The 15207-nt window shown below is 44.3% G+C and overlaps 1 protein-coding gene across 9 annotated transcripts in view; it reads left to right on the top strand.

Moving 5' to 3' along the window:
• The window catches only part of ST3GAL3 (ST3 beta-galactoside alpha-2,3-sialyltransferase 3), a 188328-nt gene that overhangs the window by 150548 nt on the left and 22573 nt on the right, over nt 1-15207 (top strand). For 7 of the 9 annotated variants that reach the window (XM_062581131.1, XM_062581127.1, XM_062581123.1 and 4 more), the window contains one exon: nt 5922-6068. The exons of 1 other annotated variant lie outside the window; for it this stretch is intronic. In XM_062581131.1, the coding sequence (XP_062437115.1) occupies nt 5922-6068 (147 nt within the window). Of the gene's footprint in view, nt 1-5921; nt 6069-6758; nt 6908-15207 lie in introns of those variants that run through there. One more of the 9 variants, XM_062581129.1, reaches the window with a different exon arrangement.

Here is a 15207-nt window from a genome sequence, read left to right as displayed (position 1 = left end):
CTCTGCTGTAGCCTGTGTTTGTGAGACAGTGGGTGGTTGTGGATTACAAATACAAAATAACCACACTGTAGCCTAGGTGCAGGCACTGGGATCCCCGAAAACTATGTGCTCTGAGGCACTCTGACGTCTTAACTGGTATGTCATTCCCGGGCTTTTTTTCTTTCCCTCATGCCCTTCTTTCCATTTCAGGGTTACCAGTCATCTACAGGCTAATTGCCTAGTGAGGTTACTCTGAGACCCTCTGGTTTCTCTCTTGTTAGCCTGATGTTTTTTTTACTGTTACTGATCAGGAGTTTGAAGGGCAGTAATCTCCATTTACTACAGAATCACAGAGTGGGTAAGGTTGGAAGGGACCTCTGGAGATCATCTAGTCCAACCCTCCTGCTCAAGCAGAGTCACCGAGAGCATGTTAGACAGGGTTGCATCCAGGCGGGCCTTGAAGATCTCCAGAGGAGGAGACTCCACCACCTCTCTGGGCAACCTGTTCCAGTGCTCTGTCACTCTCACAGTGAAGAAATTCCTCCTCATATTCAGGCAAAACTTCCTGTGGTTCAGTTTGTGCCCATTACCTCTTGTCCTGTCACATGGCACTACTGAAAAGAGTTCAGCCCCGTCCCCTTGACACCCTCCCTTTAGATACTTATACAAGTAAGTTCTCTACAAGTTCTCACTCCAGTCTTTTCATTTTTTTGGTAGCTCTGCAGCAAAATATTGCATGATCCGTCTTTATTTAATGTTGTATTGCACATAACTGACTGCTGCAATCTCTCTGTCCCTTTCCATTAGACTTAGAAGTCTTCCAGAGCAGTGCTGCTTGTGGTCCTAAATACAGGAGTATCACAGGGATACAGAAGAGGTAGTGTCAGTGTCTTCAGGAAGCAGCAGCGTTACTAGCGCTCATTAGAAGCGTTGTTATTCCGGGAGACTCAGCCTGCTCCTGTCTTCTCATACCTGCCATAGTGGTATGCTGCTTGCCTACGAGGCTGAGTTCACACATTTTGTTTTAGCACGTGTCATGGTCTGCCTTGGTAAATGTGGGAACAGGAGATGGGAAACTGAACAGAGACGATAATAGCCTACAGCCAGCCTTTCCTATTAGCTTTTGGTACTTCTTCTGTGAATTGACAAAATGAGGAGTCAACACTGAATTGTCTTGCCCCTGTGATTATTAGGCAAGGCCAACCATTTTTATATCCCTTCCTTCCTTATAATTGCCCCTCTTCAATAGGTCATGTGCTCTGTACCCCGTTGAGGTCCTGGAATTAGGGTCTCTAGAGGTTATTACTACGTCTCTCCCTTGATGAGAGCTATCCAAGAGATTGACTTGAAAGCCCTGGCCCATATAGTTTTTACTATTTTTTGAACAGCCTCCTTTAAAGCCTTTAGCTATGTTTTTTCTAATTAAACCATTTTGAAAACACTCCAAGATTGCTTTAAAATGTTATGGACCTCAGAGACTTGTTCTTCAATCGTGCTTTCCTGTCTGCCTACATCTCTGGATTGCTTGTTTCTTTATGCTTGTATTATAAGCTCTTTTAGGCAGCCCCTGGCACAGTGACCACTGATCCGTGACCGAGGCTGCGGGTGCACGGTAATACCAATAAACAATAAAAGTTAGGACTTAACATGGGGAAACCCAATTACCAGCCTGGACCCTGTGGTTCCTACTTCAATGCCAGGATGTGATGAGGTACTGTGGGAATATTGCCTAGGCAGTTTGGAGACTCGCTTTCTAACTTGCTATCATTATGGCAATCAGGAAAAGAGATGTTAGGTCCTCGGAGGTCCATCCTGAAGTACTTCAAGGAAGCAGACTCAGTCACTGTAGTGGAGAACAGGTTATGCCCCCGACCTTGGACCACTCCTCATTGCTCCTGAATCTGGCAGGAGACATGTGCCTCTCTCCTAGTGTCTGCTGCTTGTTGGATATGTGCTTGTCTCCTTTCAGCCTAAAAACGGACAGAGTTCCCTGATGAGAAGTAACTGCTTTGGAAGCTTTGCTGAACATCTGTGTCCAATCAGACTGAACATCTACATTAGGCATAATAGCAGCCCTTAGCCGAGCATCAGCAGTAGCAAGGAGCCTTGGAACAGGCTGCACTTCCGAGCCGGCAGCTCCGAGGGGGTGAGCAGGCCTCCTGCGGCTTGCGATTGTGGTGGTGCTTTGTTTTGTAGCTTGCCAGTGACAAGCTGCCTAACAAAACCACAAGGCTTGAGATGTAGCTTAACACTCCCGGGTTTGTAGAGCCAAACCACAAGCCTGAGAATTTCAGTAATTATGAGCCAGGAAACCATTTTTTAGTCCTTTGTCAAAAAGGAGAATCCCGAGGCTTTGCCTGTTGCGTAGGTAGAAGTATGAGCGCCGTCTGATGAGACTCCACATTTTTCCTCAGAATCAGAAGGAAAGATTACCGAGGGTCTCCCTCAAGTGTTCAAGGGGAACAGAGCAGAAGAGTTACAGGGAAGAACAAGTAGAAATGAGACCAAAAAAAAAAAAAAAAGAGTAATCGGAACAACTGCAGAGCTGTGTGATAGCTGAGAAGAGTGGCCAGGGAAGTAGCCTGGATGAACGACCAGAGAAACAGCCATGCTGAAAGGACCGAAGCAGGCAGGCTGTATTCGTAAGCGTGGGTAGGATCCGTATTTATTTTGTACTTGCACTGATCTAGTTGAGAGAGACACTGGTATGTTCTTAGTGCTTCACACAGCACTGGGCAAATGGACAGCTGTAATAAGTGTAATTACCTTTTTCTGAAAAGTCAAACAATAACAAAACATAAAAACTCTTGACTGTAAACTTTCATGTTTTTAATAGTAATATTGTGTGTAACATAAAATTCATGTCTACTTAAATCTAGTCACTTACTTAGAATCTCTTAGAGAGGTTTAGTCCAGACAAAAGGCATTTATGTCCACTTCAAATAGCTTGCAAACCTTTGTTTCAGATTGTTTGTAAAATGTAAGCAATACCATATTTAGTGTTTCCCATGAAATCTTAATTCAACTCTTTTAAATTTATTTTGGTTATAAGGTCACACACTATTTTTCCAGGGAGTGCCTGCTTAGACCCATGGTAAGATGGTTTCACTGAAAAAGTAACTATTCAAGATTTCTGTTTATCATCTTCATTTCTGAGAAACCTGAAGTATGCTTAATGCCAGTGGAATTTGTGATTTTTTTTTTTTTTTTTTGATCTTCTTGAAACCGAAAAATCTCTGCTTTATATATGCCTTTAGGAAATTCCAAAGGTTTAATATTTATCCAATTTTTAATGAATTTTCACAATGAGGCAAAACTCAGCTGACATACCAAATCCCTCAAATCCAGTGGTAAAATGGATGTAAGATTTTATTAACATTGGTGAAGGTTTTTTTCCCTAATACTTTTTTTTTTTTGAAAATAGTAGGATTGCTTTTCTTAAAACTTAAACTTAGGGACTGGAAATGTGCTGTTATAATGGAAAATGTTAAACTACTTTGACTTCAGGCATTCTCACTAATTCAGCTATAGTGAGAGAACAGTGGACATTAAAAAGGACTTTTTTTTTCCATCTAGGTCCTGAGAGCACTTAACCATTGCCTTCTACTGGTCAACAGAAGTGTATTGTGTATGGCCAACGTTGAGGTTGAATGTCATATCAAAATAGGATAGCTGTGGCATTTGGCCATCTGAGAGCATTTGGATAGAAATACACATCCTTATTCCCTCATTGGGTTTGGTGTGGTAATGCCTTTTGTAAGGTAAAAGCCATTTACAGAGTTTTGTTATGGATCTGAGCTTTCTGAAAATGTGTGTTTTGGTATCTGGCTGTACAGCTCAGGGCTCAATATCAGCATCACCTGTGGTGTTGTGAGCTCTTCAGAATTATTTTAATAAATGTAAGATGCAGCAGGATTTAAGGGACGCCTAAGGGGTACTTCTCATAGGCAAGGAGACAAAAGTACTTGTCATGATGCAGAATGCTAAATGGCTTGGTCAAGGAACTTTTGCTGAAGACAAGCTGGCCCCTCAACAGCAGTGAATAATGCTAGCAAATACTCGTGGGGTAAGGAAAACTGAGGCATCAGGATCTGAAGAGTTGATGGGAATAAGTAAAACATTAGGAGAAGCAGTAGACTAGTAGTGCTAAAAGCTGTAAGAGAAGAGCTTTAAAGTTTCTTTCATTCTGAATGTGTTTGTAGCAATGCTTTAAGATAACTAGTCAGTGGAAGGGATTAAATTGTTAATAAGGTTGCAGAAACAGCAGAAATGTTCACAAAATAATTCTGCTGGGTATTTGGAAAAAAACCAAGATGGTGTGTTTTGTTCGTGAAAGGATGAGGCAAGTATGTTCCATTCCATTAATAACTAAAATGTTTAATATCTAGAAGGAGTAAATATTTTTAAATCAGCAGGCTTGATAGTTTGCAGCCAAATGTCCTAAAAAGGTGTCAAGATGAGCTCTGTCCCACTGGTGCTCCTTTTGAATATTTTGTAAAAGCTCCTTTAATAAGGGGAAATTCCAAGGACTGGATAGTTGCTACCATTGTGCCAGTATTCAGAGAAGTAAGTGAGATGACCCAGGCAAATCTACCCCAGTCAAGCTGACTTTAGTTCTGGGCAAAACTATACAAAAGCGTACTGGGAGCTCAGTGTGACATTAAGAGTTCGTGAATGCCAGGGAACATGGTTTTAAGAAATGAGACATCTATTTTCATTCTTAAGGATTTAAAATTCAGTACCGAACGGTAACCATGTGCTGCTGCTGTGTAGAAGCATTGGTAAGTATGGGTCATGGGAGTCCAGAGGTGCCATAGGCAGCGTAAATAACAAAATGCAGTAGGAGTAGGCTGCAGCAGCACTGGCAGTCATGGTGGTAATCACAACAGGGCGAGGGATCCCCTGTGGATTTTTCAGAGATGATCAGCATTTTCAGAAGTGACATGGAAGCAACTGTAAAGTTGCTGTTAAACTACAAGTGACCTAAAACTGGTGTAAATAATGGCAATGTGAGGTGTTGAGTCAGATTACCCTGCCAAGACTGTTAGCAGATTAAAATTCTTGCTCTCCTCTTTGTGCCTTGCTCTGAATTTCTAACCTAAACAGAAGTGAAACATTAGAATGTAAGTGTCTGGCAACTCTTGAGAGCAAGGATGCTCCAGATATTGTGAGAGTAACGCTGTATATTATGCCGGTTACACTGTGTCTGAACCAGCAGGAGCAATGACATAAAGTAATGTGGCAGAGAAGCTTGAACCCTGCCATCTAGGCAGGACTATCTTGCATTCAATGGCAATGTTCTCTCATGTGTGCACTTTAATTAAAAAAACAATTTGGAGGGGAAACATGGATGTACTTAGTTGCTTTTCCCTGGTACCGTGAACATGCACAACCCTTCACAAGACAGCATAGGGTCTTTTTACATTTAAAGTTTATTTCATATAAAGCCTAACAGAAAATATCTAGGCTAAAGAAGGAAACATGTAAGCTACACACAAAGTAGAGCTGGATGGTCATGTTTGGCTCTTCAAGTGTTCTCAAGAGCATTTGCTGCAAAGGATATATCCCCTTGCAGGTGGGAGAGATCACAGTGTATGCTGGTATGCTTAAGCCGTTAATGAAACTAGCTGAAGTACCAGTAAGCCTGAAAACAAGGTACTTTGAAGGGGTTGTTCATACTGAAGCCCAGGCCTCTCTCTTTATGACACTTGTCTGCCAGACTAGCTTGAGAGTATCTCCACATGCTGTTTTCAGCTCTCCTGGACATGCTGTCAAACCACAACCTTATCCTCATGCCTTGAAGCAATGACAGGTGACGGCAGGTACTGCTACCATAGTGCTTTTTTTTTTTTTTAAGAATAATAACAATCTGCTATCCTTTGTATGTAATTGTGCTTATTGTTTTATCTTTCCTTTTTTTCCCCCCTGCTTTTTGTTACCAGAGTGCCTCTGATGGCTTTTGGAAGTCAGTTGCAACCCGTGTCCCAAGGGAACCTCATGAGATACGTATCCTGAATCCCTATTTCATCCAAGAGGCAGCTTTCAGCTTCATTGGACTGCCTTTCAACAACGGCCTGATGGGCAGAGGGGTAGGTATAAAGAGGAGCAAGCAATAACAAGGCAAAGGACAAAAAAGAAAGTAGCATAGTAGCCTTACTCTGATCTTACTCTTTCTTCTGGCATCTACTGTTGGCTGTTGAAGAGAGGGAGTCTGGCTCCATCATGAGGGCAGCATTCAGGTGCATTAGAGCCATGGCAAGACATAGCCTCCCTTCTTTTTTGGGACCGGGAAATGGCTGTTACAGAACCCCTCATGTGGTTCTGGAGCGCTGTGGCTTCCAGCACCAGCTGGACGGCAGTTCCTGCCTGAGCAGACTTGCATGAGAGAGCTAGGAGGGGAAGAGGAGTAGTAGGGCAGCAACTGTGATGGTTAACACGGAGCAATAGTGTGCAGGACCCACCTGCCAGTCAAGCTTCTCCCGAAGGCCAGGACTAAGTTTTGTTGGAACAGACTAACAAACCTGTTTTGCTTCCTCAGCCTTTATAGTGTAGAGGAACCTAGACATCGGGAGGGCTTTGTTTGCTCAGGTGACCAGGCTCTTAGACAGACCTCAAGGCTGTTTGTCCTCATTGCGTAGAGGTCTAGGGCAGTGATGTACAGCAGGACTGTCTGTTTCTAGCTGACGTTCTTGCTTAGCATCAACAAGGCCAGAATAGTTAGCACAGGTAAAGTCTCAGAGGTTACCTGGAACTGCTGGGTGATTTTCTGTCTCTTGCAGCCTGCCAGAAGGGCAGTTGTCTGTGTGCATGGAGAAAACCCCTTCCTAAGAGCTAGAGGGACCCACACTGCTCTCCTGCAGACTAGCAGAGGATAAGGAACCCAGCTGTCTGCACCCTCAGCACATATGGAAGTGCCAGTCTCTCTAAAGGTCACATCACTGTTTTACAATTTGCTGTTTTCATGGACGCTAATGCCAGCCTAAAATCATTGATGCTACAATGCTTCATCCTATATCCCAGATTTTACAGTAAAAGCAGATAAAGGACTAATGAGGCCTACAGTAAGAAATTCTGATCTTACAGTGATAAGATTTAGAAATAAAACTTTATAAGAGAAAAGAGCATAAAGTATATTTTTAGGTCCTAGTTACTAACAAAAGAGCTTCTTGGTCATCCGGTATCTCACCCCCAGTACAGTCTTTCAGAGTGTTAGTGTGGAGAAAGTGGTGACTCCGGTTTCCTGGATATCTCTCACTGCAACACTGTCCTCAGAACCTTTTTACATTTGCTGTATCTCATGTATCAGTTATTAGAAAAAGTATTACTTAAGTGGGTACATTATCCATGTGCACATGCGATATAGCTGTTGATAGAGACCACGTATGGCATTTAGGGGCGCATTACCGTAGCTGACAAACTCGGAGAGAAGCATTTTGCCTGGGCAAGGTCTGCTTATTGTATTCTGGACATAGTCCCTCCATTTTTATCAGCGTAGGAGATTGCCGTGTTGCAGTATGGATCTGGAAGAGATAGAGTATTGTCTCATTTTCCATGCTCTAATTACACAGTTCTTCAGAAGGTTCCTGGAGGTAAGAAATTCACATCTTCCTAACATGCCATGTGTAAGATCTGCAAACAGATTCAGCAACAGAAAAAGGTTCTTTTGTGAAATATGAGCTCCTGACAGTGTATACACACACATGTACAAGGCACATGTATACACAGAAGCTTTCCTGTGGTTCTGGAAACAATGGATTTTCAATTGGAGCACTGAAAATATCCCAAATATTCCCTTCAGCTAAGAGATTACTTATTTCACCTCTCTTCATTCTCCAAAACTTACCCGTAGAAGGGTGCGGGCTTGACTTATCTTCCAGAAAATCAAGACTGCTACCCCAATGAAGGACAGAAATCATGAATCTTTGCCTTTATTTTCTCTGGATTTGTTTTTATTTTTAAACACATTATTTTAATACACAAGATACTAGTTAAGCTGAGAGGAGAAGAGAGAACCCAGAAATGAAAATGCTGTGAACTGAAGTCTGAGGTTTTGATAGGTTGCTTAACACACATCAGATTGGGAAATGAAGGCATCTTAATTGAAACCTAATGGTTCACTTCTTGAAAGTCTATTCAGACATTTTAAAAGTAGTTTATGGAGCTCTAAGAAAATCAGTCTTTGCCTGTGACCCCTATCAGGTTGTGTAAATTTTAGTTTATTCCTTCAAACAGGGCAGCAAGAGCTTTGTAGGCATAGCAGCAGCTGGGATGTTAGTATAACCCATGTTGTCTGTGCAAGAGCAATCTAATATAGTGATTCTGTCTGAGTCTAAAATCAGGGAAAAAGATTGTCCTATGGTTACAATTTTACAGCAAATGTCAGCTATGGACTGCTGTCATGGAGCTGCTGGGACTTTAGTGAACTCTGCATCAGTGCAAATGTTTCAATTGAAGCTGCTGCTGCGAAGAGGGGAGAACAGTGTGAGTTAGATTCTGGTGATACAGATTTGCTATATACTTTTTTTTACTGAAAGTTTAGGTGGAAAGAGTAGAAATCAGAGCAGTTTAAATCAAGAATCCATTTCTGTTTAAAGATCTGAGAGATCTGGCAAGACCAGTTGGCCCTGCGAGGCAGCTAGAGCAAGGAATATTACTGCACAAGAGACTGCGCGTGACCCAGCAGCTACACAGCATAGCTGGTTTAGTTCAGAAACAGGCTTCAGAGATGTGAGACAGCTTGGTAAACCGTGCTTGAGAAGGAGGCATATGAACAGGGAAAAGGCAAATGCTGAGCACTGTTGAGTAAAGGCACATTGAATGGTGTGTGCCCAGAGTTTCTGCTGGGGAGCCTGGATGGATGGAGGCAGGCTGCTGCCCCACGCTGAAGTGCACTGTGGTATATTGAGCAGGCTGCACACAAGAAGATCAAGGATGGGGATGCCTTAATAATCAAGGCCAACATGAAATCCTCGTAAAGGGCAGTAATATTCCACTGCTCTTTGGTTCTGATGCCTAAATAAACTTGAGGGCTCCTTTTGCACACCACATATGGTAACAATGTGCTGCCAATTAACTTTGTAATTTGAGGGCTTTTTCAGCCACGTTGAGGAGAGCTAGTAAAATAGTTCAGGGCTGATCTCAAAGCGTTTCTCCCAGATTTCAATAAAGGGTGAATGTAGTAACATCCTCTGCTTTGATAATATAATTAGGGCCAGATGGTTCTAGAGGATAGCGAATGGGGTACAACACAGATATGCATTTAGATTACACATGTGGCATTGGTAGCCAAAAGTTGCTTTAGAGCAGCAGGGGCTTGACTGGAGCATGTACTTGTCTGAGCAAGGAACAAAACTGAACACCCGCAATGAGCAGTGACTTCTCTCTGAGACCAGTAAAGTTTTTTGGGAGCTATCTCAGTCCATTTACTGAAGTGTGAAAGAGAGAGCACTACTGTTCTGTGGGGACAGGCTGATAATAAAGAAAAGCTTTAGTTCAAGCTAGCAATGTCTGGGGAACATTAAAGAAATGTTAGTGCCTGAAGCTGGTTTAGCACCAAAGAAATGACCTATAAAAGATCCTGTCTTTGATTAAAGAATTCTCTCAGGGAGCGGGCACAGGCTTGGCTGCCTCACTAGACAATGATGTATGTGTGTGGTTGATGTTTGGTGGTAGCTCTGTGTATAAATCTGTTGGTCTTGAAACCAAGTAGCAGTAATACTGCAGCCGATAGTCCAGCAGAGTGAGGTAGTCAGCAGGATGTTTCAGATGATGCATGTAAATTCTCTGGGCTCTAAGGGCCCCAGTACAGACCGGTGTTTGTGGCTCACTCTCTACTGGTCCAGTGCATCCGTAGAACTACTTATGATGTCACTTCTGAAATTACTCTGCTGCCCAGAATTGTAAACCTTTGCTTTGTTCCTGTTCTGGAAACGACTAAACCTACAGACCTCTTATTAGGGAGATAAAGTATCCCCCTCCAGGCTTCACCCAGCCTTAGCACAAACTTGGTGAAGGAGGAGCCACATACAGAAATGTTATCAGGCTGTGTTGGGCATCCTGCCGTGGATTAGCACCTCTGCAGAGTGCTGACAGCTGCCCATACTCAAGGATTAACCTTTGGTGCTGCAGACTTAGCACTTCATACCCCAGGGCTTCTCTTTGCTCTTAAGTAGTTCTGCCTGTGGGCAGAAAGCCTTTCTGGAGATGCCAGTGATGACCCTTTGCAGGTTAGGCAACTTTGCAGTTCCTCTGGTTGGTCACAGTGACCCTTTCTGTCATTACTAGCAAGCTTTGCTCTTGCTGAATCCTTACTGGGTAAGGGCTATACCTTGGGACCTCTAGGATCTGTATGACAAAGCAGAAGGGAGGTGAGGATGGCAGGAAGAGGGCAATATGCTGCCCCATCCTTCTAGTTGCATGCCTCCTTTCTTTGCACTCTGGTGGCACCCTTTAATTCAGGTGGAGGGACAGGCAAAGGGCCACTGCAATGTAGAGACTTAGTCGAACTGCAATCTTCAAGTTTGCAAGACAGCAGATCTGCTTCATGGGCTGGGCTGTTAAATCCGTTAGCACTGTGCTGTATGGTCAGCCTATGGGCTGTTGGGGAAATGGACTCTCAGACAAGGCTTTACAGGGCAACAAGACAGGGAGATGCAAAACCAGCAACTTCTCAATAAATGCCCAACCACCTGTGTGCAATAAATGTAAGGTTACTCAAGGGAGTTCACTTCTCAGTGAGAGAGGAGACCGTGAACTCCTACTTAGCATGCATTACCACAGAGCAGCTAACGTAGTAAAGTCATGCCCTTGCTTGCCCTCTGTTAAAAGATAGCATACAGAAATGCTGTCTGTATTGCACGTGGATCTGTTCTGTGGCAAACAGTGGAGCTGAACATGTGCACCAGGTTAGATGTGGTCAGAGATATTTGACTTGGACTAGGTCTTGTGGGAGCTCAGCCCTTAAACAGCAAAACCAAAACCTGCTGGGTCACATCTCCAGCAACCCATCCCTTTGCTCCACTGTAGACTGTGCTGGTTCTGGAAGCTCTCTCCTCCTTACAGCAAGGGGAGGTGAAGGAAAGGTGTTGGAGATACTCTGCTTTGTCATTTGAAGCCCAATATTGCAGCTGAGTCTGTGCATGGATGGAGATAGCTGTGGGAGCAGCGCTTCCGTTTGTAATGTCCTGTGATGAGGACCACTCTGCAGAATATCAGGAGCTTATCTGCACACAATAAGTGATGCTGAACTCCTTTCAATGCCGGTTTTCCAAACTTGCCAGCTAAAGGAGCAAAGAGCAGGTTTGGGGTTGTACTAGTGCAAACCTAAGTTACCAAAAAAATATATATATATAGTGATTGTTCTGCATAGCGTTTGATGCCCATTAAAGTTCTATTCTGTATTTCTTTTGTTTTGAAAGCTTTATCACTGTAATATGATTGGGTCTGCAACTGATAAACAAAACTAAGGTGGCAATTTTTCTGGTGCATATAATCTTTCATGTTTTCCCTCAGATAAATGAATGCAGCTAAATTAATGTAGTAGGTCAAACAATTTGAATATCCAGTTTCATGACTTTTTCAGGAAGTTACTCTTTTGCAAGATTTACCCTTTTATTTGAAAAGGTAACAACTGGAATAGTCTGAACAATTCAATATATCTTACTCTGAGCTAAGTAAAGTCCCGTAAATAACTGGAATTCATTTAACATATTAAGGGAGTCAAATATTTCTAAAAACAGATTTACAGCAGTCATTTCCTTCCAGTCCAGAAGGCAATGACACAGGAATGACCTGGGCATGGAATGAAAAACAGCAAGAGATTTTCACATGCAACAAGCGAAATGCAGTTATGGTCTTCCTGGCTCTGTTGCCAGCACTGGATCTCCAGAGCAGGCCCATAAGGTGATGACCAGCCTCTAAGTCCAAAGGAGGGACAGCATTTGTTTTGCTGTCATCTGTTTTTCTACAAGTAGAAGGCAATCATAAAGCATCTTCAGAGGGAGTACTGGAAGTTGAAACCTTAATTCATTGAGGGGACGCCTGTCGCCTTTCCTCTTGCAGTGGGGAACAGTGTAGGAGGAGTTAAGAGAACCTGTCCTATGTCTGCCTATACTGCTAAAGGCACTTCTACAGTGGCACAGACTGGCTGGTTTGCACTGTGAGGTACTTGCAGTGATTCCTGCCTCAGTACATGTCCGGAGATTTTTGCATCTCTTCTCTTTTTTCCATTCTCACTCAGGACCCACCATGAATGTGCTCACCTCAGCCATAGAGAGCATCATGCTTGCAAGTTTGCAGAAGGAGCAAGGCACTGCATGCACAGGCAACCTTTGTCCAGCACTTGCTGCAGCAACAGGTTGCTTCCCACTGCTGTGTTTCCTGTTTCTGTTTGTCGGATAGCCTTTTGATGCTGGCTGTGGCCCATCTAGGTCCACTGCATTCTCTCAGATGGAACCAGGCAGAGGTTTGGTCCTTGGGGAGCATTACATTAGATAAGAAGAGCTGTGTTTTCAGGTGTTTGGACTTAGGCATGCAGGCTTGGTATGGAGATGTGGGCTGCCAATTTAGGCTGCTCGGAGGTGTTCTCTGCTCCTATTCCTACTGGTTGTTCACCAGAGCTAGAGAGATGTTGGTCCTGGTACCACTGTGGCACCAGGCTGGGGCAGGCACCTGTAAGAAGCAGCAGCAGGTACAGAACTTGCAAAGTGACGTTCAAGGCTTTTGTAGGGAACTGGCAGGGGGGAAGGATTGCCAGTGCCTTTCGAGATCTTGCCATTCCCTACTCTTACGGATCAGTGGGCATCATTTCAAGTCAGAAACTCACCAAAAACATGGCTGTGTCTGGAGCAATGATCCTGCCTGGCCAGGCAGCCCAAGCAGCCCCTGTCACTAGTGCGCGTGAAGCTGTGGCCTGCACCTGGGCAGTGACCCAGGAGGTTCCTGCCTTAGCATCAGCCACGAAGGCTGCCATTCCTCACCATGCCAGCCCTGGTGGAGCATAGAGGAAGATTCGTGGAAAGCAATATCTGAGTATGTGATGGGGGCCCAGGTACTTCTCAGTGATGACAAATGCTGCTCTGACTAGCTATTTTAGACTACTAGGCTTGGTGGTCTTGCAACCATGAAGCTGGGAGGGCTGCTTATTCCCCTCTGGCACAGCTGTATTCTGTAGCCCTGATGAATATCATAGCAGCTTTGCCTTCAGCACTGCTGGTCTCATTGGAGAGAGCACTTAAGAAAAACAAAAATCCAAACTCTTGCTTCCCATCTTTCTCCATGCAGTCTAGCAGGGAAGTTCCTTGCCCACACCTGACTGCATGTGGCAGCTAAGAAAGCTCTTCTCTGCTGGGAGATGGCTGTGCCCTCCTTGTGCCTGTTGTCTGCCCTGTTCATGAGCACACAACAGCTATCTCCTCAGTATAGTACATTCCCTCTCCATTCCAGCATGGTTTGTAAAATGTAGTTGTCACTAGAGCTGGTTTCTTGCCTTGTCCCCAGTGGAGAGATGACAAATCTTAGTGAGGCCTTAGGCAATTTAGAGAGTAATAGCACAGCTGGGGAGGATGAGTCCTGGCTCCCCTGCCCAGGGGCCAGCTCAGAAGCAGAGAGACAGCACAGGCAGAGGCTGGACTGTCATTGCTCCACTGAAAGTGGAGGCCTAGCCCAAACCTTATGAGTTGTGGGCCACCAAGTGCTTTGGGCTGTGCTCACACACAGGAGCATGGTACAGCTCCATACAGCAAAGACATGTAGGTCAAACGTTTATGCATTAATGGATTTTCAGGCACGCCTCCTGATTACTGCCAAACCATCTGATTGAAAGCAGCACTGCTTGGTAGCACAGAAATGTGTAGGCATGTAGAGTGCCATGAAGAGGAGGATGAGATTTAAGCTGCACTGGCCCCAGATAATTCCTGAGGAGCAACGCTGGGATTTTGTTTTTTTCCTTAGCAGTGGGTCAGAATAACAAGAGGGCTGCTCTGTAGCTTGAGAGCGCCTTATTTTTATAGTGCAATGCAAAAGGTGTGGTGGTTGCTTTGGTATGTCTTTGGGGCACGGCACGAGGGTGTGTGTGCTGAGATAGCAGTGACGCACTGTGCAGGGCCAAGCAAGCCAGGTTTGGCACAGCGTTGTCCATGATCCCTGACTTTTCCTAGAGTCACCTGTCCCCTAACCTGCCCCTAAGGTTTTAGCTGGTTCATTAGGTCCAGATCAGAGATTAGCAATGAGTTAACATATATTCCTGTGGGCAGTTGGAGTGTGGAAGCTCTTTGTGTAGCTGTACAGATGCGGCCAGAGAATAGCTGTAACTGTTCCCTCTCTCTGATATGTGTCCCCTGTCATTTGCCTCTGCTGAGAAAAGAGCCCTTTCTCCTGGAACTGGAGAAGGCTGCTCAGTCAGATTTCTGCAGCACAGCCTGGGCTGTTTCCCTAGGTCTTGTGGGGCCTTAACTTTATTGTGCCACCTGGACATAAGGCATAAGGACATAAGGCTTCGTTTTCAACAGAGCGAAGGAGCAGCAGAAACCCAGGAGGCTGTCACAGAAAGGAAACGGTTTAAATTATATGAACCAAATCAGGATCAAAGCTGCCTATTGTCTTATCAATGATGTGTAATTAACTGGCCATCAGTGAGCTGTACATTCAGGATCAAAACTGTATATTTGGGATCCATATCAGTAATGCATCAGATAAACCACAGAAGTAAACACTTAATGGAATGTAAATAAACACCTACAACTAAGCGAAGCCCAAAGTTTTGATCTCACATAGAGATCAAAATACACATCCCACGCACATCCCCCCCCCCCAAAACTGCAGGTACAAGTATTCACCCCCTCTCCTGGGCATGCGGGCTCCCTCACACACTCCTCCTGCAGCAGATGTGGGTGCTCTAGCTTTATGTGTACCTATACTGTTCCCTGCAATCTGCGAATGTACATGCAGGTGAGAAAACCCTATACAAGTTCATATATCTGCGCCAAGTTGTGAGTACACAGTGCAACCTGTACTGCCAGCCCTCCAGCTGGATGCCAGCTGCTCCCAGTATCTGGCAGGAAGGATGCTCTATCTGGCCCACCCAGAGGTGGGGTTATATGCCAGTGTCGAATCAAGTTTTGACTGCTGCTGTTTCCACTCTAACGTCTCTTTCTCCCTCATGTGAATTTTCATGCTGCTTTTATATTTCTTTTCAGATGGACTCATTTTTTTCCAAAAGGCTTTTTGTAA

This window comes from Rhea pennata, chromosome 8, assembly GCF_028389875.1.
Source record: "Rhea pennata isolate bPtePen1 chromosome 8, bPtePen1.pri, whole genome shotgun sequence".
NCBI classification, from domain to species: domain Eukaryota; kingdom Metazoa; phylum Chordata; class Aves; order Rheiformes; family Rheidae; genus Rhea; species Rhea pennata.
The sequence above is the reverse complement of the archived record's forward strand: the minus strand, read 5'-3'. Positions and strand labels throughout refer to the sequence as shown.